This window comes from Halichoerus grypus, chromosome 3, assembly GCF_964656455.1.
Source record: "Halichoerus grypus chromosome 3, mHalGry1.hap1.1, whole genome shotgun sequence".
Classification (NCBI taxonomy): Eukaryota; Metazoa; Chordata; class Mammalia; order Carnivora; family Phocidae; genus Halichoerus; species Halichoerus grypus.
Genome location: NC_135714.1, coordinates 122894716 through 122922274, shown reverse-complemented (window position 1 = coordinate 122922274; position 27559 = coordinate 122894716). Strand labels below are relative to the sequence as shown.

Genomic DNA, 27559 nt, shown 5'->3' with positions numbered 1-27559 from the left:
ATGATTCCCACTTATTTCTCAGGCATGATTATATTTAAAAATCAAATGAAATAAAGTAATCCCAAAGTACAAAACCTGAGAATAGTACATGGGTTGAAGGCAACTGGCAAGAGGAATTGTGGCAGTGAAATTGATTCCTGCTAGGAGAAACACTGCACAAATATGCCTCTTGGAGTCCTCCCTGAACTATTCTGTCGGGTGCAGATCCCAAAAGCATCTTGTCAGGCAATTCAGCAATGTCACTTCGAAATGAGGGTATAGAAGGCAGCAACACATGATAAAGTTTATTCTCACTGACTTATTACTCCATAAAAGTAAACATCAATCACTGTGATTGCAAGCCAGATGTTTTTCAAGTCCTGTCAGTGTTTATTGTTTTGCTTCATCAATCTATCACAGTTGGAGAAAACTGTTAAAATTGTTCCACTGCTATTGTAATTCTGTCAATTTCTTCTTTTGCTTGGTATTTCTTGTTGCTATGTTCTGGGGATATAATGGTCCATATTTACCTAAGAATCATTGTGCAATATACCCTTTAACAATATCACTTAATCCTCCGTGTCTTTTTAAATGTCTTTGCCTTTAATTCTACTTTATCTATTTTTAAAATTTTGATTCCTATTTTTATTTATCTTAATTTGTCTAATATACCTTTGCACTTATTCTTTACACATTTTGCATTCTTCTGTTTTATTTGTGTTCCTTGTGATCTAGCATACATTTGTTGGGGTCCTTTATTCCTGTCTCTTTTGACTCAGTCTAAAGGTCTTTGTATTTTAATGTGCAAATTTCATTTATATGCATTTATGGATTCACAACTGACATTTAGTATCTTTTGTTATCTTTATTCCATATTTTCTTTTTTTAATGATTTATTTCTGATGTTTTGACATATCTGTGATGGTCAGTTTGCCTTTATCCTCTTACACGTTTTGAAGGTATATAGCCTCTTTGTAATTATCCTGTTGGCTAACTTTATGTTTTTAAAGAATTCTCTCTCAGAACCCCAAAGTCGTTTTAAAGGGGCACAGTACACATAGAAACTCCAACTGCTTTTATGGGCCCTATAAAAGCTGGGTAAGATTGTTCTAGGATGGAGCCAACTAGCCAACAGCTCATAGGTGCCTTGAATGGATCTCACTTGTGTCATGGGCTGTTGATTCCCTCAGCCCCTCTGGAGGCCAGGTTTTCAGATAGGGATAGCAAGGTATCTCAACCTCAAGACGCATTCAAATGTGATTAAGACGTAGTGAATGTACGCTGCAACTCACTCTACACAAATACATAAACCTATATGAAACAAAATTCCACAAAATAATAACTGTCCTTATTATGTGATGCACTCTCTTCTATTTTATACAATTTAATATTTTAATGCAGTAGTAACGACGCAGTGAATTGATTTCAAGGCCAATTACTATAGGAATTCACTATCCTGACTACATGTTGGAGGAGCTCTCCCTAAAAAATAGTGATGATTGACTTCCATAGCCAGAGATTCTACATACCTTAACAGAAGCACCAGCACACTACAGCCCGGGAGCCAAATCCAGTCTACCACCTGGTTTCGTACAACCTTCAAGTTAACAATGGTTTTTACCTTTTAAGTGTTTTAAAAAACCAGAAGAAGAAGAATATTTTGTGACATGTGAATATTACATAAAATTAAAATGTTAGTGTCCATAAACAATTAGTGGAACAAAGCCATACTTCTTTACTTACGCTTTGGCTTACATACTGTCTATGGCTGGTTTTGCACTGTAATGACAAAGTCGTAACAGAAACCAACCATGTGACCCACAAAGCCTAAAATATTTATTCTTTGTCCCTTTACAGAACGTCTGCCAACTCCTCCACAAGGGATCTCATTTTACAATTTGAAAACTCAGTTTTAGACTGAGGATTTCCCAACTAAGTTCTTGTGGAATTCCTTGGAGCTGCTCCCAGGGGCCACGGACACAGGGTGTGAGGCTCCTGGCCCACTACTCACGTTTCCATCCGAACCATTCCACTATGTTCATATTCCAGTATGTTCACACACTGAGGAACTTACCTTTGGAAAACGCATAAAGTTAAATCAGATGTGGGGGAGAGGGACTTTTCTAAGACAAAACCACAAGAAATGCCATCGTTTAATATGACAAATGGTGAATGTTATTATTTCTCAAGCAACTCAGGCTAATATCCAATTGTTTTCTGAATTTGCTCAGGCTCTAGATAAGGGTGATGTAAGAACCTTAGGAAATACAAGAATAGATCTCAAAACCCAGGAAAATGAAGTTTCTACGTGTGAATTTAGTCTGGAGCAACGGCTCTCACTGCTGGCAACACACTGGAATCTCAGGCCTGAGTACCCCAGGTGATTCCAATATGCAGTCAGGATTGAGAATACTGATCTAGTTTCTATTATTGCTGTTTGTCGTTGTTCAACCGGTGGCAGAAAGTATCAGTGGTGTGAGAACTTTGGGATAAAATTTTCACTTTTAGAATTTTTCACATCCTGCCTAACTTCTTTAAGCTCAAACCTAATGTGTGCAGGGAGTTCAGCTACCAAAATGTCAATGTCTTAAATAAAGCTGGCACACCTAAAGTATGTGAAATCCTCTCTGGTTCTGAGGATTTGGAGTAGGCAGTAGTAACTGGATTGGAAGAAGCTTGGCTCAAAAAAGTGAAATTTCAGCTAACAAGTTGTTACTAACCAGTAACATCTGTCTTTCCATAACGTGGCTACATCCATTCTATGCACCCTACACTTCCATGGTAGAGGTACACCCCTGCCATCTCAGGTAATGCACAAGGTGAATTATTATTTTTGTATCTTTTCAGTTAGCCCTGATTTGCCATAAGTGAAGGCTTGCTTGAGAGTTGTTGCATAAATTTGTTGAGAATTTAATGTCTGGAAGCTACTTACTTGCTGCTCTCATTCTTTTTATTCTGCGTAGATCATGGTAGACCTTCAGAGACAATTCTGCAGTCAACTAGATCTGAATTCAAAACCCAGCTCTGCCATTTATCAACTGAATATCTTAGGCAAGTTAGGCAATGTTTCTGATCTTTATTTTTCTCTACAAATAATGATTAATATATAATATTATGCACTCAGGTAATTGTCTTGAAGATGGCAGGAGAGGATACCCAGAATGTAGTGAATAGGCAACGTGTTAAATACGAATATTATTATCTCAGCCATATAAATGTCCATGATTTGGGACTAGTGAAGTTCCTCAGGCTATATCTGTTCCATTACTCTCATATTAGAAGCAAGAAACTTTCACCCAGATAAATTCAGTGACCTATTCAGATCCTCAACCAGTTAGTGGCAAAGTCAGGACTAGAACTCTGACCTCCTTTCTCACTGGGATAGTGGAGACAAATACCCCTTGCTTTCTTTCTGTCTGGGCTGAAGAAAGTGCAGTGGCTGAGATAATAGGCTGATTTTTCTCTCTATCCCTGCTGCCTCAACAATGATTTGGGACGATGAGGATGGCCAGCGGCTGGACAGTCCAGAATCAAGCTATCACGTTCAAGGTTCCTCGAGGGAAGCTGTTGTCATCCTAGTCCACAATGAGGACTCAATGAGGAGCTGTTATTCCATCAAGTTAAGGAAGGCAGAAGTCTGACCACTTGGCTGCATGGGCGCTGCCAGAGCATGCCACTCTGTAGATAAGCAGAAACTGGGCCATTGCATTGGACACCTCGCTCATGAAATTCACCAGTTAACAGGCTGCTCCTTTCTTTAAGAGCTCTTGACCAGACAGTTCAAACAAAATATTGAGGGCTATTCAAAACACTAGGCTCAAATGTCATCACATTCTTTAAGAAGCTCAATTTTTCTAAATTGTAATTGGCTATTTTGGCTTCCTAAAATCCTTCCAGAAAAGAAAAATCAATGACAACAGATAGGATGGACATCTGACTATATTATTACAAACTCGACCCGGATTGAGTTTGTCAATCCTGTGGTTCAAGAGCAAAACTGAATATTTCCTTTAAAATACTGCTTCACAGCAATAGTGTCCTCCAAACATCTTTTTGGAGCAGGCAAGATCCCCATTTATATATTCATTCTGTATAAAACAAGAGGGTATGGCCAAAAAGACACTGAGTTGGAAGTGAGGAGATGTGAGTTCTTTTCTCTGTCTGATCACAAATTAGCTGTGTAAAACTTCCACAGATAAATTTATCAATCAATTTTCATGGTCATCACAATGTCAAAAAAAACCAAAAAAACAAAAAGACAAAAAACTATAGCACTTAGAAAAGTTAGTTTTCTGACTTGGAAACTACTTAAGGCATTTCATATGTAGGGTGTGTTCTTGTAAGAGTTTGCTTTTGCGAGATAAGACTTCTATCAACTGCAAGTCAGGAGGGAACCAAACCCAAACCAGCAGCTGCAAGAGCTGGCCTTATCACATCGAGACAGGAGCTCACTACTGGAAGTTTGCGCATTAAGCAAGATTATAGATAGGGTATTTGTCCAACATTGCACTTTATTATTATTCTTTCTTATAACATTTCATGTTAGAAATGTCAACTGTTTGGGAAAGCCGTGTGATTTGGTGGGTAGAGCATAGAAGAGAGTGTCAGGAGACTGGACCTCTATTTCCCATTGTATCCCTAACGTGTCGTGGGCCCACAAGTCGCCCCACCTTTTTGGTGCACTGGGAACAGTGACAGGGGCCTTCTCATGTTCCCTGCCTCAACACATGGACGTCTCAGGCTGGTAGAGTTTTAGTGAGCAACTGTGAGGTCAGAGCACTGAGGATAAGAGACAAAAGAGGTTAATGTTCAGGAAAAATTCAGATACTATGTGTGAGATGATACAATCATGAAAATTTGGAATCTTTAATATTCTGGATGGTATATATTCATTCATTCCTTACACCCTTCCCAAACCTAAAATTATGGGATTCAGTTCCAGTTCCTGTAATGTACTTTGTAAGAAGTACCATAGCAAATGCCATTTCAGTGTCTGGCGACTGAAACAAAATTTTAAACAAGAAGTTTGAGGCCTTGCTGCAGCTACTCTTGTATTTTCTTTTGCACTAATTTGCCACTTGAACTTTAAACTCTTGTCAGTCTGAGAGGTTTACCAGCCTTGGCCTGCTGGCTACCCCCTGGTCTCCACATGAATGCACATTGCAACTCTTCTGTCTTCGCATTTTAGCTCACATTATTTCTTGACCTGAATTCCCCTCTTCCATATTTCTACCTAAAATTCTTCCCATCCTTCAAGGTTCAGACGGTGAGTCATTGTAAGTAGACATGGGGTAAGAACTTCAGAGTACACATTTCAGAGCAACTAAGGAAATGTGCAGTGTTGGGTAGCCAGAGGCCGACACATCTTCTGTAATGCCTCAAGCTATATATGTTTCTCCTAGAGAACTGGAATTTTTCGGGTATAGTCTGGATGTGTTCTTCCTAGAAGAAGTGAACAGATTTAAAAAAAATGACCCTCATGTCAATATTACTAGAACAGAAAACGGTTTCTCTTCATAGCTATAGCAAGAAGATACTGAGGGCTAAGAGATATAATGTAATTAGTACAAGAAATTGGTGTGAAAAAATCAAAATGAAGAATATATGACTATTTTAAAACTCCTAGCCCTTAGGACCCCAGAATCGCAAGGAATTTGTCTTTTTGTGTGTGTTCAATGCACCCTGATGTTCACCAACTAATACGCTAAATATCTAAGAAATCTTGCTGGCAAGATTTCAACCAGGCACAGACCTAGAAATGGAAATATTATTGGAAATCAGCAGAATTAGGTCTTGGTTCTGTTCCTTACCAGCTGTGTTAAACTGACCTTATCAGTTAATTTTTATGATATCAAATTTCTTATCTGTAAAGTAAGGAAGTTGGATTAGATGTTCCAAGAGACTTTGTAATCTAAAGTATAAAAGTACATTCTGAATTAAAGAGGACAATATTTAAATTGACCTTTAATTTGCGATCGATGCAATCGGATTTGTTGAAAGCTCATTTAGCTACAGAAATCTAGGGGGGAAAAAAAGAGAGAGATGTTTCTCATAACCCTGTCCCTAAGAGGTGTAGGCAAACCATGTATGCTGTTTAATGGTTACAAATTTGCTTGGATGCTTTTGACCTAGTCAACCCAACTGAAGATTCTATTGTAAAAAGCCCTGCTTAAAATCCCCTTATTCACAGAAATTTTGCACCTTTGTGTAACTGCATATGTCCACAGATGTCCGTTAGCTGATTAGGGCCCAAGGAATGTGGGAGAACCACACACACTTGAGGGCTATTGCTGCCAAATGTAAGCATCAAAACATTCCTGGTGGTTGTTAGGGGTACGTGTTGTGGGATTTTAGTTTCCTTACCTTGAATTTTGAAAGTAGCTTAAGCACGTGAGAATGTACAAAGAGATACTTCTTTCATTTCTCCTAGATGACATTTTTCAACCAGAGCCTAGTATATTTAATTTGAAGTGATTGATAAAATTCTTCAAATTGTCCCATGTGAATCTATCTTAGAATAACCAGGAAGTTCTTTAAAATTTAACTAAGTGCTAGAAAATAGAAAAGCTTATGTGAGTGAGCAAAATTATTGATCCTTCAAGCTGACATTTTTTTGTAAACTGTGCATTTCAGTAAGAAATACTGCTGAGCAAGCATGGGTATTAACTACTACTGAAGTACAAGATTTTTTTTTTCCTGAAAATGGAAGGAAGACTATGACAAAGATCCTTTTATAGATCAGTTCCAGATATTTGATTGTTGAGGAAATGATGTTTAAAAACATTTTTTATCAAGTTGCTCTTAGGGCATTTATTTACTGTATTTATTTACTTACTGTGTTGGTGACTTTAGGTGACTATAATAAGAAATTGCATCAAAGCAGCTAAATCTGGAGAACTAAAGCAGGCATTTCTAAGAACATAAATGGAAAATTTCAACCTCAAATCAATTTGACCACCAATCAGTTTTTATGTAGTAGAATGCAACATTCTCAGTTGGGACTTGAATCAGGTATATGTAATTTTTGGAAATTACCTCAAGGACTTTTTTTCTCTAAACAATATGTTGCCTTCAATGTTAGATATTCCTGAGTTCTGACTACAGTTTAGAACCTTGGTCTTCAGCCTCTACTTCTTCCGAACAAAATTTCCACTAAATGCTCATTTCCTCTGAGAAATAGCTGTTGGAGAAGAAAGACATCTATTTGCTAGAGACTGAAAATGGTTTTGATAAAGTTCAAAACTTACTTTAATGAGGTCTGTCTCCCTAAGCATCTTCTCATTTCAATACCAAAAAAAAAAAAGGGTTATATATACTTTGCTTATTCATTTGTTTAAAATTCAAAGCACTAAAGTACCTGTTTTAAGAGATGTTAGATCCGATTGTTGGGTCTTTGCCATATTTTTTTTTTTACAACATGCTGTCATTTTCTATGCCAGTAAGCCCTCAGACTATAGGTCTTCTCCGCCAAAAGCAAGGCCAAGTAGTGATAAGGACCCTCTGTGAGGAGGGATGGCTGGTTACAAAGGGCCTGCTTATCTTGGCCACTACTGAACACGAGGCAGAGTCCTCTTGGGATGAGTTCTGGGCAAGCTCTTTTCCCCCACATCCTCCAACCTACTATTCACAGTGATCTCCCCGAAATGAAAATTTGGCCTCAAGCCCTTTATTGTCTCTCCACTGTTTTAAGGATACAGTCCGTATTCCCTACCAGGGCCAGCAACACGCGGTGCCCCTGCGCTCTGCTAACCTCTTCATCTGTTTCCCTTGTTTGCTCGCGGCGTTCTTCTGTTCCCATGTTGCACTGTAACCCCGAAGATGCTTGCAGATCCCTCAGCAATGTGTCAAACTCCAGGGCACGGCTGGCACTGCTGACTCAGTACCTAAATATCCGCACAGGCGAAATCCGAGAGTTCTTGCAAAATGAGTTCCAAAAACACCTCCCCGAGTTCTTTCCACCTCCTCCTCCTCCCCATAGAATTGACCACAGCCTCCTTCGTGCCGCACTTCACCACCACCTAAAACACATTATGAGATTTAGATCAAATCGTTGTGTCTCTTTACTAGGCTGGAATTTCCTTGATGGGAAGACCATGAGTTAGTTAGTTAGTTAGTTATTGTATTCTTTGTACATAGCACAAAGTAGGCATGCTAAAACAATTTTGTGAACTAATGAATAAATGAATGAATACCCAAGGTTCCCAGGAACCACTGGGGCCCTTGGAAGACATATCTGGATTACAAACAGTCAATCATAAGATTTCATTGAGCCTTTACCACACCATGCCAAGCCCTGGGACTTGGTGGAGTTTGTGGTCCAAGTAGGGGAGATAAGAAAGGATCTTCAAAAGGAAATGGTATTGAACTGAGACCTGAAAGGCAGACAGCTAGGCCAGATGGGGGTGGGAAGGGATACATCAGGCAGAGGGAAGAGGAGGCACAAAGGTATGGGCATGGTTAAGAGTATGGTGCATTTGAGGAATCAAAATGTGTCTGGCATGGCTGGAGCCTGGAGAGAGAAGGTTGAGGGGCAAGCAATGAGATGGGGAGACAGGTGGGGGGCTGGGTCATGCAGGGTCTTATAGGTGTTCACAAAGAGGAGAGGGCACCCACCCATAGACTGAGCACCTCCCTCTCTGACCCCTGCAAATCCCCACTCAGGCGGTCCTTGATGTCCTGCGGAAGAGTTAGGAAGCCTGGAGTAGGGCATATTTGTGTTCACAGTCAAAACTCCTCAATGGCTTTGGTTAAATTTTTAACATTTTAACTCTTTTAACTCTTAAAAACTTTGGTGTGGATTGTTTTGTTTTTCAGTTTTAGATTTTTTTTGGTCTTAAAAGTATGTGCTTGTTATTGAAATGTTGAAAATATTTTGTTGGTCTTCTGTGAATGCATGTTTTTCAAATATGCTTGTCCTCATTCTGTGGATGCCACTTTGCCATACGGCTTGTTTAATTCACTGTTACGTTCATTTTAGATGCAATCTGCAAACTCACCTGGTTGTTTCTCTATAAGAAATTAGCTAAAAATTTATAACTATTAGTATTTCACTGAATACCTATTATGAGCAAAACACTGTTCTAATGCTGAGGGGATTCAAAATGAGCTAGCCCTGGGAACTAGCAGCCCTGGAAACAAGTTTTAGGTCTCAAAAGAACCCATTTGGTGTCCTAAAGTGATTATAAATGTATGCCCTACCTGTAAATAATTATGCTGAACTGAAAGGTGTAAAGGAGATGTAACATTAACTAAGAGATATAGATAATTTTAGTTCATTAGTTATCCTTTTTTATATTTTTATGTAGTTTCATTGATTCCTAATAAAAATATTCCTTTCCATAATTTTGATTTCAATGTATACTGAAACTTAAAATTCCTATCATCAGGTATTGCTATCATCAGGTATTTCTTCTTACATTATCTTTTAAATCATCACACTTGAGTGTCGAAGATGAACTTAGAGGTGTGCCTGGGTGACTCAGTTGTTAAGTGTCTGCTTTCGGCTCAGGTCATGATCCCAGGATCCTGGGATCAAGTCCCGCATCGGGCTCCCTGCTCGGCGGGAAGCCTACTTCTCCCTCTCCCAGTCCTTCCTGCTTGTGTCCTCTCTCTCTTTCTGTCAAATAAATAAATAAAATCTTAAAAAAAAAAAGATTAACTTAGAGATATATGTTATTTACCATGCTATTTAGCTCATTTGTGTAGCAATTGTTTAAATACATGTGATGAATCAGGTGGTAGAACCAAGTCGAGGAACAAGATGAAAATTGAATTTATAAAAGAGGAGAAAACATTGCAGACAGTTAAGGGATGATGAACCCTGCCTGCACAATTTGGGGGTAAGGATTCATTGGCAGCTGGTAGAAAGAGGCAGGTCTTAGTACTTGGTCCTTGAATAGACTGACCAGAAATGTCAAAGACATTTTTCAATTCTGTGTGGATTCTCCAGGAAACCTTGAGCATTTAGTCGAGGAGCCAAGGTGACAGTCTCTCTGGGGAATGTCTGCAGGTGCCCTTCCACCCCATCTTCATCATACCTGGGCACCATTTCCCTCACTAGAGTGTCTCAAAGCGACGAGCAGAGATAAATGCATGGAGTTTAGTATGCTGATGGTTATCTAAGAGTGTTTTATAACTCTCAGAAGCATAAAAATAACATAAATGCTCAAAGTCAGAGATTGATAATTAAACTATGATACATTCATACAATGGAATACTATATAGCCATTAAACATCTTGTCATAGAAGATTATTCAACAACATAGGGTACATGTCTGTAGTATATATATTTTAAACACTATTTACATATTTATACATACTTAAACACAATGATCCTATATTTAGATGCAATAGCTAAATTTCAGATGGCTATACACCAAAATGTTTAAAGTGTCCTTCTCTGGGTGGTTTGATAATAGATGACTTTTATATTGTTTTTGGTGCTTTCTTATATTTCCCAACTTTTCTTCATTGAATCTAGATTACTTTTTTAAAAAAAGATCTTACTATTTATTTGAGAGAGAAAGAGAGATCAAGAGACCATGAGCAAGGGGAGGGGGGAAGGGGTAAAGAGGGAGAAACAGACTCCCTGCTGAGCAGGGAGCCCAACGCAGGCTTGATTCCAGGACCCTGGGATCGTGACCTGAGCAAAGGCAGATACTTAACCGACTGAGCTGTCCAGACGACCCTAGATTACTTTTGTAAAAAAAAAATCCCATTTAATTTATAAAAACCTTATATAATAATTTATAAATTTTATATTTATAAAATTTTAAAATATAAGTATAATTATTTAATTATAAAAATCAATTTATAATATTTAATGAGATTTTAAAAGGATATGTGAGAATACATACCTTGTATTCATGTCTGTGTGCTTATATGTTTTTATTCTAAAGAATAACCTAGAATTCATTGCATCACTTGGTTATGTGGGTCCTCAGCCAGTAATCTTAGACTGGAGCCAGCATTTCCTACAATTCTATTAAAATTCTGAAATGCTACTTTAGAAAGAGACAAAAGAAGTATGGGTGGGGAACCTTAGAATTGAATTGGCCCTCTATCAAGCCAGAAGAAAATTGAATTTAGTCATGTCTTGGTTTTAATTTTTACCAGCGAAGTAGAATTGTACCAAGGAGGTAGAGACAGGAAGGCATGGGGCAGAACTTTCATCCTATGTCGTCATCATGAGCCTCTCCCTTTCTTTAACATCGACAATTTCCCAACGTTATGGAAAATGCCATGCAAAAGCAGCTTCCAGTCTCTCTTCCCTTTATAAGAATGTTAAAAATTATAACCAACATGTATGTCATGCTCATTATGTGCCAAGTACTCTACTAATGTGGGTGTGTACACGTACACACATGCACAAAACTATTTAGTCCTTACAATGACATTTTGAGGCAGATTTTATCATTTTACACATGAGGAAATGAAGATATACTTTCCTCATCTGTAAGCCCCTGCTATGTAGAAATTCTGGAGCTGCCACAGGGAGGGACGTGGGATAAATTTGCATTTTATGATATGCTCTAGAGTCCACTCAGTGACCTCATTGCTGATCTTTTTCTCAATTTCTGTTTTCTACAGGTTTAGTTTCCACAGAGAAATCATCACTCACCACTCCTGGTGCAGGACAAGACACTTTGGCTACTACACACCAACAACTCCCAGACAGGGGACAAAGTTTGTTCATTTTTTAAATTTTTTGTAATTCAAGTATAGTTAATATACAGTATGGTATTAGTTTCAGGTGTACAATAATATGATCACAGGAGATGTACTCTTAATGCCCTTCAATTATTTCACTATTGGTAGAAATGCAAGCTGGTGCAGCCACTGTGAAAAACAGTATGGCGTTTCCTACAAAAACTAAAAATAGAAATACCATATGACCCAATAGTTCCACTACTGAATATTTACCAGGAGAAAATGAAAACACTAATTGGAAAATATATATGCATCCCTACGTTTACTGCAGCATTATTTACAGTAGCCAAGATACGGAAACTGCCCAAGTGTCCATCCATAGATGCATGGATTAGGAAGATGTGGTACATATACACAATGGAATGTTACTCAGCTATAAAAAGGAATGAAATCTTGCCATTTGCAACAACATGGATGGATCTACAGGGTATAATGCTAAGTGAAATAAGTCAGAGAAAAACAAATACCGTATGATTTCGCTCCTACGTGGAATTTAAGAAACAAACAAAGAAAAAAGAGAGAAACAAAAAAAACAGGGTTTGTTCATGTTTTAAAATAGTTGCTTTGGACTTCATTGTTATGATGCAATTCTATTCAACTGGACCCATCACTGTGGCAAAACTGTGACCGACACTGAGAAACAGCGCCAAGTAGACGCAATCCCTACTCCAGAGGAATTCTCACTTCTGGAATATCACGCAGAAATAATACTGTGGGCTAAAGAAATTAAAACAATCTAGCAGAGCGCATAAGTGCTGACTGTGACCATGAAATGGTGGGCCAGATGGAAGGGACCCATCGTGCAGTGGTGAGGAGGGCTGGGGTCAAACCATGCAGGGTCAGCTGTCCCACCTGCTGACCCTGAGTGAGGTCCCCAGGGGGTTTCTGTCCCCTTCATTTTCAAATGGGCCCATAGTTCTCATCTTACAATATTTCTCTAGAGATCAAATAAGAAATTGCTTCACCCTGAGCCTGACATATCGTAACTGCCTAGTAAATGAGAACTCTTAAGCCACGCTGGGCATGAGAGAAGGGCGGTCAGGTCTTATTCGCTGTCCCTGGCTATTTTTCTCAGAAAAAGATGACTTCACAAGAGCTGGCTGAAAGTAGAAAGGGAAATTATCTCTTGTAGGTGGGGTTTAGGCAGGATACTCCAGATTTTTTTTAAAAAGGCTCAGCAAATACTTAGAGTAGCTGCAGGATCATTACCTAACAGAAACACGGAGAAAATGCACTGGGATAAATGGAAGCAGCAGATTTTAAGAACAGAGACCAGGGGAGGAAAATTAGGCTAAGGCTGGGAACTAATTATTAGGCTTCTAGGTTCCATGAAACAATCTAATTTTCAAAGTGACTTCAATGTGAAGCCAACAGGATGGTGTCTAACCGGAAAGCATTTAAAGGTCAAATATAGACACCCAGTGCTACGTGCCCTGAATCCTAGAAATAATGGCTAGCATGGTGCGGCATTGTAAGTGTTTTCATGCATTACCTAATTTCATCCTCACAGGAAGCCAAAGAGATAGGTATTACAATCTTCCTTTGCCTAAGAAATTACTAAAGCACAGAGCAATTAAGGAACTTGTCCAAGGCCACATAACTAGTAAGAGAGATTCTGTGACTGAAACCCCACCTGCTTTGTTCCAGAGCTCATACACTAACCACAACTATCAACTGCCATGAAGAAAGAGAAGACAAGCCCCCATTAACCTTTAAACATAACCTCTAAAGAATGACCCAATATAACCAAGTCCCTGACTACATGATACCATACGGTAACATATGTTATTTGTAATAACTAAATTCAAGAAAACTGTAAGGCTGTAGTAGTCTTACTACTTCATGACATAAAATAGCACTGGTGACTGCAGAGAAAGAAACATAATCAGGTGAACGCTAGTGGTGCCTTCAGGTGCATTGAGGCAACAAACCAGAAACTTCTGCAGATGCGGAATCCAGTGCAACAGTGGTCAAAAGCTCAGATGAGACACAATAAGGATTTGGATTCAGATGGCGGCTGTGGTGTAAAGCTAGAAAGTTGGTACCAACATGACCTCTCTCGGGTTTGGACTGAAGTTTACGTGGGGTGATGGCTCATTGGGTCGCCCTTCTTCTCCGCAATTTTACATATATTTTTAAATGCACTGCTTCTTGTACAAGTCAATAAGTGGTTCTTCCAGTACTTTCTCATACCCTTTCCTTCATTTAAGGAGATGGTTTGCTAAAGTCTGACCCATGAATACCTGTTGGGTAGTTGAAAGTAGATAGTGGAATTACTAATGTTAAAATTGACACATTGCCTCAGAAGTTTTACTAGCTAACTATTTAAAATTGAACAATAGCTTCCCAAACACAGTTAATAAAAAGAAACTCACTAAGTAATGTAATTCCAAAATGGAACTTTAAAGATACACCCTATGTATTCTGACTTTATTTTGAAATTTTGTGTTTTTAGGAGCAAGGCAACAAATTGACCACACTTTCTCTGAACCAGGTATGTTAATACTTGACATAGAATCACAATAATTTCATCTTAAATGACACATTGCTAGTTCCAAATGCCTAAGAAAATAAGAAGCATCAATTTTTATCTTTTTAATTTCTTTAAGGATTTTATTTATTTGTTTGAGAAAGAGAGAGAGTGGGGAGGAGCAGATGGGGAGGGAGAGGAAGAACGAAAAAATCTCAAGCAGACTCCATGTTAACCACAGAGCCCAATGTGGGGCTCCATCTGATGACCCCGAGATCATGACCTGAACCAGAACCAAGAGTCAGAGGCCTAACTGACTGAGCCACCGAGGCATCCCAAGAAGTATCAGGTTTTAAAACAGAAGAGGGTATATTATTAACTTTCATGGCATGAAATTGTAAAGGCAAAGAAAATATGTTCTTTTTAAAATTAAAATGTGCATTTCTTATTTTCTTAAATATTTTGGAACTAGCAGTACATAATTTGATAATTTTTCTTTTAATTTAGATTTTTTAGCTTTCTAACCAACCATGGGTACTTGAGAGAAGTCTCGTAGAAGCTTATAAAACAATTGAACTTCCTTGTTTCCTACTTGTAAAGAAAGCAAGGAGCTTAAAATCATCTGATTACTTGGCACATATCAGGAATAAATATAGACCATTTATATCTCAAGCCTGATTTGTTTGGGGCCCTATGCTACTACTTTAGGGTTATCCTCCCAACCCTCTCTGACTGGAGGACTGCCATCCCCACTTCTTAGGTGCTGCTGTGGATCTGGATCTGGTTGATTTATGTGCTCATTTACTATTCCGCCTTTCTAAGCCTCCCTTCACACTTGGCCTACGTCCATTCTTCACATAAGAAAAATGGATTGTAGAATCGAGTCACTAGCTCATGAGTTAAAGCTACATGGACAGGAAGGCTGGGCAATACCAGTGACAGGAAAAACTACTTTTACTTTTTAAAAAATCAATAATAAGTCTTTTAAATATAAATTAACCAAATAAATATGCCATTTTACTTGTATGTCTTGCCTTCAGTTCTATTTACTTCATTTGAAAGCACAACAAATATGGATGAATAGGCAAGACTACCTCTAACTTAAATTTTGTTTCATTCTCAACATGTAAAAGATTTGAGAAATATTTTTAGTATATTTCCAGTGTAGTGTATTTTGTATCTTACATTAGAATTATATTAATTGGTGTACACATTTTATATCATATTAGTGTATATTATATTGAGTTTATTTCCTCCAAAACTGCTGATTCAATGATCTGCCCAATACCCTTTTGTACATCAAGACATTATTTTCTCTCATAACTTTGAAACTATGAGTTTGTGGTTTTTTCCATATCGAGGTAGAATGTCCACATGGCTCTTCTCCATAATTATGCTTGTGGGGTCCTGTAAAGAACAATGGGAGTGAGTTGGAACTCTGAAGCCTTGGTTGTCATTAGATGTGTGACCTTGGACAAAGATGTTAGTGCTCAAAGTTCCAGTCTCCCACATGGTTACTGTGAAAAACCTAATTTTTTAAAATATATAATATACATAAAAGCATATTAATGGATTTTCTATAGAAAGGCAAAGTGATATTACTCTGATTTTATCTGTTTTATTTTTTAGTTGATATGAGGTAGCTTATCTCATACTTTTGTAATTTTCTGTTCTCTTTTTCTCCCATAGCGATAATAGGGATTATTTACGCAGTAATGCTTGGTATCATTATAACTATCCTCTCATTTGCCTTCTGTATTGGCCAACTGACAAAGGTGAGAATTCAGTTTTTAATTTTGCTGTAAGTGCTGGTGTGAACAACTCTATTCCTCTGAGTTCAGTTAAACTCAAAGAGAAACAAAACTGCATAAAACTCCCATCTTTTTCAACTGGACACATAAAAGTCACTGGGTTATTCTAGTGGAATGTTTTTTGTTTTTTTGGTTTTTTTGCATTTGCGCTATAAAGGAACCCGAAATATAAAACTCTTCCCCATTTTCCAATGAAAGATTTTCCAAAGTTTTTGTCTCACTTAATTTAATATAGTTTGATGGTTATAGATGAAACAATCAAATTTCTAAATATAGTATGTACTTTAACTTGTGTGCAAAATATTTAAAATAACATGATATATTTACATATGTTTAAAATTTTTACTGTTTTTTAGTCTCATATTTCCTGATACAAATTTTTCAAACCCCACCCATGTGTTTTCCATGTGTTTAGTGATTTTTTTCATCACTAAAGCTAACTTTAAATCCGTATGACACAGCATTCCAAAGCACATAACCTTTACTATAACTTTATATCTAAGATGTTTAAGATACAACATTTGTGTGTGTGTTCTGATGCCATAATTAGAATGTAATCCTAGATCATTAAGTATCTGGTCACCAAAGAATGGTACAGTTGAGTTCTCGTTCATCCTCTGTTCTTGATCTCTCTTTGTGATCTCCACACTATAACCACTATATATATTCTTTTAAAAAGGCTTATTTAGAGGGGTAACAACTTTGCAATGACAGGGGTATAACAACAACTTCTAGTAGGTGACTTCTATAATGATCTAAACCTATGATTGATTATCATCACTCCATGTAAATGTATCTTCTCTAAAGAATACTTCTTAATAAAAGTCATTGAGAGTGCTTGTTGTGATATGAGGGATGTTGTAAAGACTTGAATGTAAGGTGATGAGTTCTCTGGTCCACTGTATAAACACTGGGGGAAAATCATCTCCTTGTGATTGAGCGGATATGTCAAAATGAGTTGTCGTCTCTCTTGGCTGATGATCTAAAATCTAGAAAAGTCAATAAGATACTTAGTTGGCAAAATTCAGAGAAAATCTTCTATTTGTATATAGAAAAACTGGGTCATGATCAATAGGCTAAGAGACCTTACCTCTTTTTTTTTTTAACCCTTTCCATTTTAGCTTTTCATTACAACAGGGAAATATGAAAGTCAATGTCTGGGGTTAATTCACCTATGGAAATATCAAATACTATTTCAAAAGATAAATACAAGTTGAAATCAAAGTTTGTAAATATCTATGAAATTGTGAATTTTTCTGAAAGTAACTTCTACAAAGCACATCTTAATCAAAAGAAAACGAACGTTAGCCAAAACACACAAAAAAAGTTTTGAACTTGAGGCATTTTTCTTTATAAGGTCTTAAGTTTCTAAAATTGTGGCATTAATATTTGTCTGGTTTTTATCCATAGAAAAGTTCATTTCCTGTCCAATCTTCATCCCCAGAAGATGCAGACTCTGAAGTTTTGTAGAAACAAGGAATCCAGGTTGGTGCTAATATTCTTAATGCCTTTTGCCTTTTTTGGAGGGAAATAAATTAGTTACTTCTTTCTGAGTTGGGAGGGGTATGCCCAATTAGGATTCATTTATATTCTATTTCATCAATGCTACCTCTGTAAGATTTTTTTTTTATGTGAACATTTGTCTTCAGCATAGTGAAATTATCCCTTAGGCAGAAAGAGTCTTTTAAAAAAAAAAGTAAAACAAATACTATAAGTAAAAGCAAAAGTTAAGTTCTTTTGTATACTTCGTATTTTCCAAACTGCAAAGTTGTGTATAGGAGACCCTACAGTGGATATAGTTTAATAACCCCTGATCTACAGCCAGACCTGAATTTGAATCTATACTCCAACACTTACTAGCTGTGTAACTGTGAGCAAGCTCCTACTATGGAGATAATGATAGTTAATGTGGAGATAATTTAATATGGACATAATGATAATGTTGACCTCATGGAGTTTCATTAAATGAGCTACAACAAGTAAAGCATTTAGAACAGTTCTTGGCCATAGTAAGTGCTCATGCCTGTTAGCTCTAATAAGTAATGCAGGCTCCACACCCAAATGACCTCCTCTGCACAACTGGCCAGTCATTGGGTCCCCTGTTTTCATTTCCACCTGCGTGTGTTAAGTAGATATACAACACATGGAAAACTGCAGGTGAATTTTGTTCACAAAGAACAGTATTAGCCTACAGAGTGGTTTTTAAAAAGAGCATTCATTGCCAACTTAAAAAAATAGGAGATTTTTATGTTAAAAAACACCCAAATATTAGTACTCCCTTAGAGAAAGAAATGTAAACTCTAATAACTCTGGAGCCTCTGTACCAGCATGAGAGGAATTCTTAAGAGCTGAGTAGTGGTTGCTGCCTCAGCTATTGGCTTAAATACCAAGCCAATTTCATTTATTTCATTCATTATGGCCCCTTGTATAACCTCGATAATTGAGCATATAGTTCCTATTAGATGTCACCTGAAGCATAAGCCCAAGTGATATCTATCTCGGGAGATGTCCACCAAGAACGAATCTCTAGGATGGGCTCTAAGGCTCAAGTAAAAAGGACCTAACTCCGCCTACAAAATTGACTAGGGTTTTTCCATAATTACAAAAAAAAATAATGACAGGGGCGCCTGGGTGGCTCAATCAGTTGAGCATCTGACTCTTGGTTTCGGCTCAGGTCACGATCAGGGTCTTGGGATCCAACCCTGCCTGTGCTCTGCACTCAGAGGGAAGCCTTTTGGAGATCCTCTCTCTCCCTCTTCCTCTGCCCTCCCCCGGCTCTCTTTCTCTCTCTCTCAAATAAATAAATAAAATCTTTTTTAAAAATCATGATAGAACTGAAGACCTGTACATTTTTGGATTCTAGTTTTAACCTGGGACTAAGCACTTATCTTCAAAGGACTTGCTGGGTTTCCTAGACTTTGGAGTGAGGAAAGAAAGTTTTAAAGATTCACTCCAGCTACATAACCTATAGGCAGGACTTGCCTCATCAAGTTATCTTGTGGATTGTTCTTGAAGCTTAATCATGATTGTTACATAATTACTTAATCCCAGGAAGGTCATGCTCTGTAGAGTAAATGGCATATACAAAGTTCTCAGGGAAAAAGGTTAGTAAAACCCAATCTGCTGATACTTAACAAAGTTTGGAGTCATGTGCCAGATTCAGTTCATTTACTAAAGGCTACCTTGTTATAGGACTTGCAGGTGGAACTAATACGTGTTTCTTAATCTACATTATGCATTATTTCAAAAAAATATGTTTTGATGCTATTTCTAAAATGGAGCGCTTACCACCCAAAGCCATGAACATTACCTAGGGCAAGACAAGGCAGTTACGGGCAGAAGGACATGACAAAAGGCATGGGAGAAGACAGATTATGCTGTCCCCAGGGAATTATGTCCATTTCTATATTAGCAAGATGAATGCTTTTGTTCCCAGTTCATGCCTCAAATATGTGGAAAGACGGGAAAGTCAGATGAACCAAATTTCAGGCTTCTTTTCATTTCCCCATATTTGTGCACATGAAGTTATTAAATGTGTCTTAGGAAGTTAGTGAAATGGTTTATAAAATCCGATCCCACCTCACAGGAAATATTGGGAAATATATAAAGTATTTAAAAATGCTCTAGTCCTATTTTTGTAGCATACTGCTGAAAAGAAATGTGCAAGTCAAAGACAGTAAGAGACAGAGGGACCGTGTCATCTCAACAAGAACTGGAAATGTTAGGGTATGAATTACTTTAATGCCCTTGAACTTGCGCATAGTTTATACCTGATAGGAAGTGAGAATAGGTGGATCTGAGTTAGCTGTCCATTGTGGTGGCCGTGGGTGATTCCAATAACGCATTTCTCACAGGAAAATGTTTGGGATACACAGTTCCTGTGATACCCAAATGGAAGAAAACTGTGGAAAACACTCCATTTTCACAAGAGCAAAAGCTCTTCTCATCCCTTTAGTGTACTCTCCAGGAGTAACATAAATCCAACTTTCTAGCTAGGAAACGTTGAGGGTCAGATCTGATGAAAGAGACAAACCCAGCACCCTTTTCCCACGTGCTGGTATCAGAGAGGAATTTAGCAGTGAGGTGCTGTACAAACTGCTCCTTGCTAATGTCCAAGGAACAAAATTATTCCCAAGGAAGATTATAGATGAGGGAATTTGCCTGAGGTTCAGAGACATATATGTAATTCAACTCACTGATCAGTTGCTGCCTTCTCACTATATTCAGCCCCCATACAATTTCTGTGTTAGCTTCTCATCTCTGTAGAACTTAGGAGCAGAGTAATTATGTTTGTGCCTTATCTAAGGCTTTTAGAATAGATTTTCTAAGAAATTCTTTCTTTACATATTATTCTCTAATAATGCTAATCTGAAAGAAAATTCCTTTCATTTCCTAATAATTATATTCAAGGACAACTCTGTAAGAATGTAGAATTCTAAAGTGTATTCTATGTATTAATTTCCTATTGTGCTTAAATAGAACTATGTCTCATACTATTGCTTTTTTTTTCCCCCTCTATAATCTTTCCACAGAAAAGTAATTCATGAGAATCTGCTCCTCAAGCCAAATTTTGGAAGAAGTCAAAGACACAAGACTTCAGTCAAAAGAAAAATGAATGTGTGAATTATATACTCCAATATATTGTACACCTTCCTAAGCAGTACAACTTCAGGATGAAAATTTCATCATGATGAGTCCAGTGACTCAATGATGGAAAATGTCTCTACTCATTAACATTTCAAAATGAAGAACAATTATTTCCTTTCATGCTTGCTTTTGTGTGTTAGCATTATTTTTATAATCAATTGATTTAGAATTCTGATCCCCAAACTCCAGTTGGCTTCACCTGCAGTTCTTTATGACTTATTCTATTTTATTGTAGTTCAATGATTGTGCTGTCAAATGAAAGGCTTGTAACGTCTGGATGGTATCTAAGTTCTCATTCCAAACTTCTGAGACTTGTCATTGTTTTAAATATATTAAGGGGACCTGAGATCCTAACATTTCCTTCCACTGCAAGATAGGGTATGACACTGATGATGATGATAGTTCAGTCACACTCACAAAGCTTGTGCTTGGAGATGACTTACGTATATGCATGCGTAAACACATACGTTATAGATAACATAGATACAGATGTATAAAATGACACATTCATCCTCTAATGCATAAATCAACACAAAAGGGTTTTCCCACTTTAAGAAGTGAGATGTCATACATGTATGAATGACCTATTTAAAAGAATTTTTCTGACGGTCGAGTGTTAATTCTTTCAGGGCACTGACTGATGCATTGTGGTCCACTGGCAGAGTTATTTATGTAAGAGGTCATGGTGTCCTGACAAAGAAAAGAATTAATGACTTTTCCTTGCAAACTTAATAACTCTCTAAATGCAGTATAATGAAACTTAATAACTCTATAAATGCAATAAGACGTGCAAACTTGACAAGCAGGTGAATATTTTAATAGGTTGTTCTATATTCTCAATTGAATTCTTTAATCCATCCAGCCCTATTTTATCCTTAATAAATCTTTGAAAATTAGCCTAAATAATCCAAAAGAGATTTCTAGATATGAGACGAAGGCTTTGTAACCATACAGCTATCACTCATTTATAGTAAAACTTAAATAGCAATATAAAAACAGAGAAGTACTCTCCTGTGATAGTCTATTTCCAAATTACTAAAAATCCGTGTGGCTTTTCATTGTGTGATAATTAAGTAAATAATATTGTGTACATATTTGGGCCCGGCAACTTAAATTTTTTAAAATAAATTAAAAAATCTAAATCTTAACCTACTTGTTTGTTCTGAGAGTGTTCTTGTGTTAAATTGACTATTTAACTGAAAATAAGAATAGCTGAATGGAGCACTGGGTGTTATACGCAAACAATGAATCATGGAACACTACATCAAAAACTAATGATGTAATGTATGTATGTTTTATTATAATGTATGTTTTATTATAACATAATAAAGAAAGAATAGCACATTTCTGTTATTACATATTTTTTAAAGTAGTTTAGCAGTATTATTGGGTTAATTTAATCAAGTGAATTACTCAAGCACCAAGGCAATTTTAAATGTATTTTTTCAATAAAAATAAAATGTTGAGCCAAGAGAGAACAGGAGACTAAGCTTGTCTCTAAAGTAATTTACAAATCAAAGGCAATAGACCAGAGTGGCTGTCCCTTCTCAACAAGAGCAAGAGAATTCAGAGAATAATTAAAGTATGAATTACATTAACCTCCTGGAACTTTTCCAGTTAATTTCTCTGTACTTCTACCTGTGGACTTTTCACATTTGAACTTAATGTTTGTAGGAAGAAATTACCCTTATGGTCTTTATAGTTTTATAATTAAGTCAGCCTAAGACTATAGTAAAGAAATCACACCTTGGAGGCCAACATGAATGGTTCATGTTGAATTTCTTAAAATTGAGACCAGAGTCAGGGGTGGGAGTGAAGCTGTTTAGAAAATTTGATCCTTCAGGCCTCGGTGTGTGTTTGTGTAAGTGTGAGCAGAGGGTCTACATGAAGGGAAATGAATGGAGAAAGGTGAGGAACTTGTGAAGGAAGAACATGGGGAGCCAAGGAATGACATGGTGGAAGGGGTATCTTAGTATATTAATATGCAGTAATAGATCAAGAGCCTTCTGGTTTATTCTAAGTATTTGTCTTATCAAATGCAGCACATTTCTCATAAGAAACTCCTAAGAGCCAAATGTCATCCAAGCAAAAATCAACACAAAATTCTACCCAGTATCACGCACAGGTTTATCCCTGCGTCAGTGGGTATCTATGTAATGAGCGTCTTTCGCCCTCAGCTCTGTTCAGCTGGAGTACGTGTGCTGGCGACTGACCGATAACTCAGTTTCAGCTTCTAGATGGAAACATGGAGTCTGAATCCTCACAGCATGTGTGCATCTTGTGCTGTATTTACTATGATCTGAATTCTATCCCCTACTTAACTGTGAGTCCTTGGGAGCAGGGGCTTTAATTCATTTTTGTGGCTCCTGTGAGGCTTCACAAAACATGCTCTTTTCTTAATATTTAAAATGGCATTACTCATAGTGCTATAAAGGCTTCATCTGGCACGGTATGGAAAGAGAATCAATTTTGGATCCAGAGTTCAAACACTTGCTTGTTTATTCACATAACTTCAGTTTCCTTATCTGCAATGTGAGGGTGAGACTAACTGCCTTGCAAAAATGCCTCGACATTGGTGTGAAATGAGGTATGGAGGGCGTGCCCAGCACCCAGGAGGTGCTCAGTAAATGGCAGCTCTGATTAACATCACCTGTGACAAACTCTTCCTTCCTCGCCACCAGCAAAGCAGCATAGAGTTCTATAGCCAATCCACTTTACATGCCCCATGGAAATATTGAGCCTTTGAAGGCTGTTCCCTCATTTCTTTCTGCCATCTCATTTTTTGCTGTGCAAAATAGAAAAACCAGTTTTTCTTATCTTTTGTCGCTGGAACATGACAATATGCGCTTTCACTGATTAGATGTACAAAACGAAATCAGTTGCCTTTTAAGATTTCGGTTGTCATTAGTAGCTTTAAAATGTTACTTGAGATTAAATTGAAAAAGTAGGTTTGTTTTGAAGACAATAAGTTTAGAAAAATTGGATCTCAGTGATAAAAGGAGGTAACCTACTAATTTTCATCATTTTTAAAACATCCAACACACTCACTCACTCACTGTAGGGTTTTGTAACTGGAAAAAAAAAAAAGCCTTCCCCTCTCGTAGTACATCTGACTTGGTTTCTTTCCTTTCTTAGAGAATTAGTTGGAATGCATACGGAGAGTCAGAGTGTTAAGGAAAAACATTCTTGCCATTTGTGCTTAACAGCTAATAATGGAACCAACCTACAAATTAAATATTGTGTAACTCTCAAGTGTCATAGTGTATATAATTTACCAGAAAAAATTTCCTCAAAGTAAGAAATCACTATTTTTTAGATATTAAACAACTATTAAACTGACAGAAGCATAGCCATTCTTTTTGGAATCACTGATTCTACTGACTTTTGAACCCAGGAAGTTTTGATCATGTTGACACATTCTCTTCGCAACTAATGAAGCGCTGAACACTACAACAAAAACTTATGATGTACTACATGTTGGCTAACTGAACATAAAAAAAAAAGACAGATTTTCTTCAAAAAGAGCATTCTCTTTTCTAATTCTGGGTGCTTTCTGGATTCATAAACCTTCCTAAACTGTCTCTTCTCCTTACATGACCTGGTTGTAATTATAACAATGATTTGTTTCATTTTGCTATCTACATAAATGAGAACATTGGCAGTATATGTCTTAGATTTTAAGGTCTTAGCAGAAACAAGCTTGATTTTTTTTTCTTTTTTATTACCATAGCACCATAGTACAATTAAGCATTCAAGAAATATTTTAGCATTTAAATTTATTTTAAACACAAACTTCATGGTTAATGATATGTTAACATTTATTGAGCATTTACCATGTGCCAAACATTGTTTTAAATGCTTAGTGTGATCTTCAGAAAACCCTTGAGATAGGTACAAGTTTATTCTTGAAAATGTAGAAAACAGTATGTTTACTGCTAACTAAAAAAAAAAAAATACAGGTGCATAAATTATTAAGTTCAGAAAACAATATGAAGCAATATCCAATAGTTTCTTTTTTCTTGTTGTTAAGAGGCACTAATTTAAAATGAAGTGGTACCAACATTGCAAGATCCTGTTGAATATCTCGAAGCTAGAGCTTTATGTTAAAACTGAACACCAGCAACATCTTGGTATCGCACCATTGTCCATATCTCATGAAACACGTTTGTGGGTGTGCTTGAAATGTGCTGTGACTCGGCAAAAATCATCCTTGAAAGTTGAAGGATAAATGTTTCAAAGAACGTGCAAAACAGAAAAATTCATCAATAAAATAACTTGGTCTGTACGTTTTAAAAGGAATCTGATCCTTTTTTTTTTAACGTGCTGCCGTCTTAAAAGCTATTTTTTTCATAGTAAGACATATATGAGTTTGGTGCAGTGTTAGGAGTAGGTATGTATATGATCTTCCATGAGCTCAAAAAATTTTACATCATTTAAATCTTGTTTGAAAGAATCAGGCTACTTCTTCCTCTTAGAAACCCAAGGAAGCAATAGCAGAGGGCCGGCCCAGCAACAGGAGGCAGAAAATCATGCATCCTTTTCCCCCTCACACTAAGTCTGCTAGAGGATAGGATTTATTCCCAGATATCTGATAGCCACCCCATTCAGCAGCGGCCATGGTTCCCACAGGGGCTTATAAAGAAAACCCAAAAGGAAAGCAAAAGAAGCTGTCATCTCTCTCACCTGGACCATTGGAGCAAAAGGTATAGGAGTTATGTTGTCCATTTCCATGGACATAGAACAGTTCTTTTTCACTTCTAAAGCTAAATACAATCCTCTATGTAATGATAACCATGTCATAATTTTTTTAAATCTTTAATAATTTGTTTTGATCTCCTCACCTCAGAGTTTTACAAAGCTTCCAATATATGCGAGTCCAAGTTCCCAGCATTCTCCCCTTATTCTTGTTTAATACAGCTATAGAGCATGACCTCTCGTATCATGTGATTTACTCTTCTCTTATTTCCAGCGTGTACCACGAGAGTCTCGAGGGCAGTACAGAGGATCTTCACATCAGAGCTCCACCACTGTGCTCAGAATAGAGCCCACCACAATGATATATTATTACATATACGTCTAGTAACTCTTCTTGAAATCAAAACTAGGATAGACCAAGGAGAGCCTGGGTGGCTTAGTTGGTTAAGCATCTGACTCTTGATTTCGGCTCAGGTCATGATCTCAGGGTCGTGAGATTGAGCCCTGTGTCAGACACATGCTGAGTGTGTATCCTGCTTAAGATTCTCTCTCTCTCTCTCTCCCCAAGCCCCTCCCCTGTGCACGTGCACGCTCTCTGTCTCTCTCTCCCTCTAAAAAAAAAAAAAAATTGAAAAAAACTAGGACAGACCAAGAGTTCATGTTTTTTTCTTTTTTCTCAAATATTCTGTAGACACACTTGGAAATGAGAATAGTACTGTGTTTCCTGGTAGTTTGAAAAGGTGTCTTAAAGTGACCAATACTGATTTTTTTATTTATAAGAATGGCTTTTCCCACAATTCCTCTACTAGGATTGGAAAATGGACTTGAATCCTAACTCTTTCATCTGGTTGCTGACCACTTAGATAGCCCTCTTCCTGTGAGAGATACTTCTCTGTATCCTCAGGACCTGATGTGGTCGTGATTTCAAACCTAATCAGGCTGTTTGCCACCCTCCATTTGAGTCTGAGTATTGTCACTGCCTGAAATTACTGCTACATTATCTCACCCAGTAGACTGCATGTGTTTTTAATTAGAGCAGTTTAAGAACCAAAATATAATGATGCTAACATATAAGAAGTTTATTTTTTTGTTCAGGTAATGGTACAGAAATATTCCAGGTCAGTGGAGAATAGAGATTATCCTTCACATAGTCATTCATGGATCTAAGCTGATGGCATCTTTGCCATTGCCAAAACATGGTTTCCAAAGTTTCTCTGGACATCACCATTCCAGAAGAGGGAAATAATAAGTAGGAGCACTATGTGGGAGGTTTAATCCATCCCTCCCATAAATCAACAACCAAAAGGAGGGGGGTGGAGAATGGCCATTTCTCAACTCACATTCTATTAACTAGTATTCAGTCACACCACCACACTTAACTGCAAGGGAGTCTGGGAAAACTCAAGCCCTGTGCCCAGAATAAAGGTAGAATGGATTTTACCAGACAGTTGGAAGTCTCTGCCAGAACCCATGCCTCTGGTCACGACATACTCATGCATGCCCTTATTCCCACATGTATATCACACTCTCCTCTTCTCCCCTCTGTTATAGCATGTAGCTCAAAGCCCAGGACCTCTTGGTGATGTATGGTTTTCTCATTAGACAATCAATAAACTAAGAAGACAAGTTTTCTGCCCACTGCTATACCCAATACACAACGGTGGACCTAGGATATCTGTAATAAAAATTACCATCCAAAAAAGATGGTACACACATCAGTCATTGGTCCATGGCACAGAGAGAACCTGATGGGCAAACATTGTGAAGGCTCCTCCGCAGGCTATGGAAGTGTCTGTTGTTCTCTATGGCAATGCACTTTGCACTTGGCTTTGCACTTTCTAAGTTCTTCCTGGTCATTAAATTCCATGGCCATATTTGAAATGAGTGTTGAGCCCTGCTTATGAGCTATACAAATTTGGTAACACATTTTCTAATGGTGCTAGGGTTGTTTTATAGAGAAATAGGCAAAAGTTTTTTCAAGCCAGGCTCACACTTACTTTGGCAACACAAATCCCTTAGAAAATTAAGTGACTTCTGGTCAATTTGCTTTTTCAGTCAGCTCCATTTGCGGGTAACTACATCCAAAGTTATTTCTGAGACAAAATTTTAAATCTCTTCATTTCATTGTGTACTTGCATTAATCCTTGCCTCTAACTTAATGACAGCTTCTTTGAGGCAGCTTAAATAATGGGCTATAATGAAAAGCAATATTCTTGATGTGATCTCAGCCCTAGGGCTGAGTTCTTTT

General features: G+C 37.4%; 1 protein-coding gene across 2 annotated transcripts in view; it reads left to right on the top strand.

Moving 5' to 3' along the window:
- The window catches only part of GYPA (glycophorin A (MNS blood group)), a 32997-nt gene extending 12261 nt beyond the window's left edge, over window positions 1-20736 (top strand). Inside the window, exons 1-6 of one of the 2 annotated variants that reach the window (XM_078068210.1) lie at window positions 2231-2359; window positions 11569-11664; window positions 14144-14182; window positions 15848-15933; window positions 17380-17454; window positions 20502-20736. In XM_078068210.1, coding sequence (XP_077924336.1) covers window positions 2275-2359; window positions 11569-11664; window positions 14144-14182; window positions 15848-15933; window positions 17380-17439 — 366 coding nt within the window. In that variant the 5' untranslated portion in view covers window positions 2231-2274 and the 3' untranslated portion in view covers window positions 17440-17454; window positions 20502-20736. Of the gene's footprint in view, window positions 1-2230; window positions 2360-11568; window positions 11665-14143; window positions 14183-15847; window positions 15934-17379; window positions 17455-20501 lie in introns of those variants that run through there. The other variant, XM_036112696.2, reaches the window with a different exon arrangement.
- Window positions 20737-27559: the final 6823 nt, after the last annotated feature.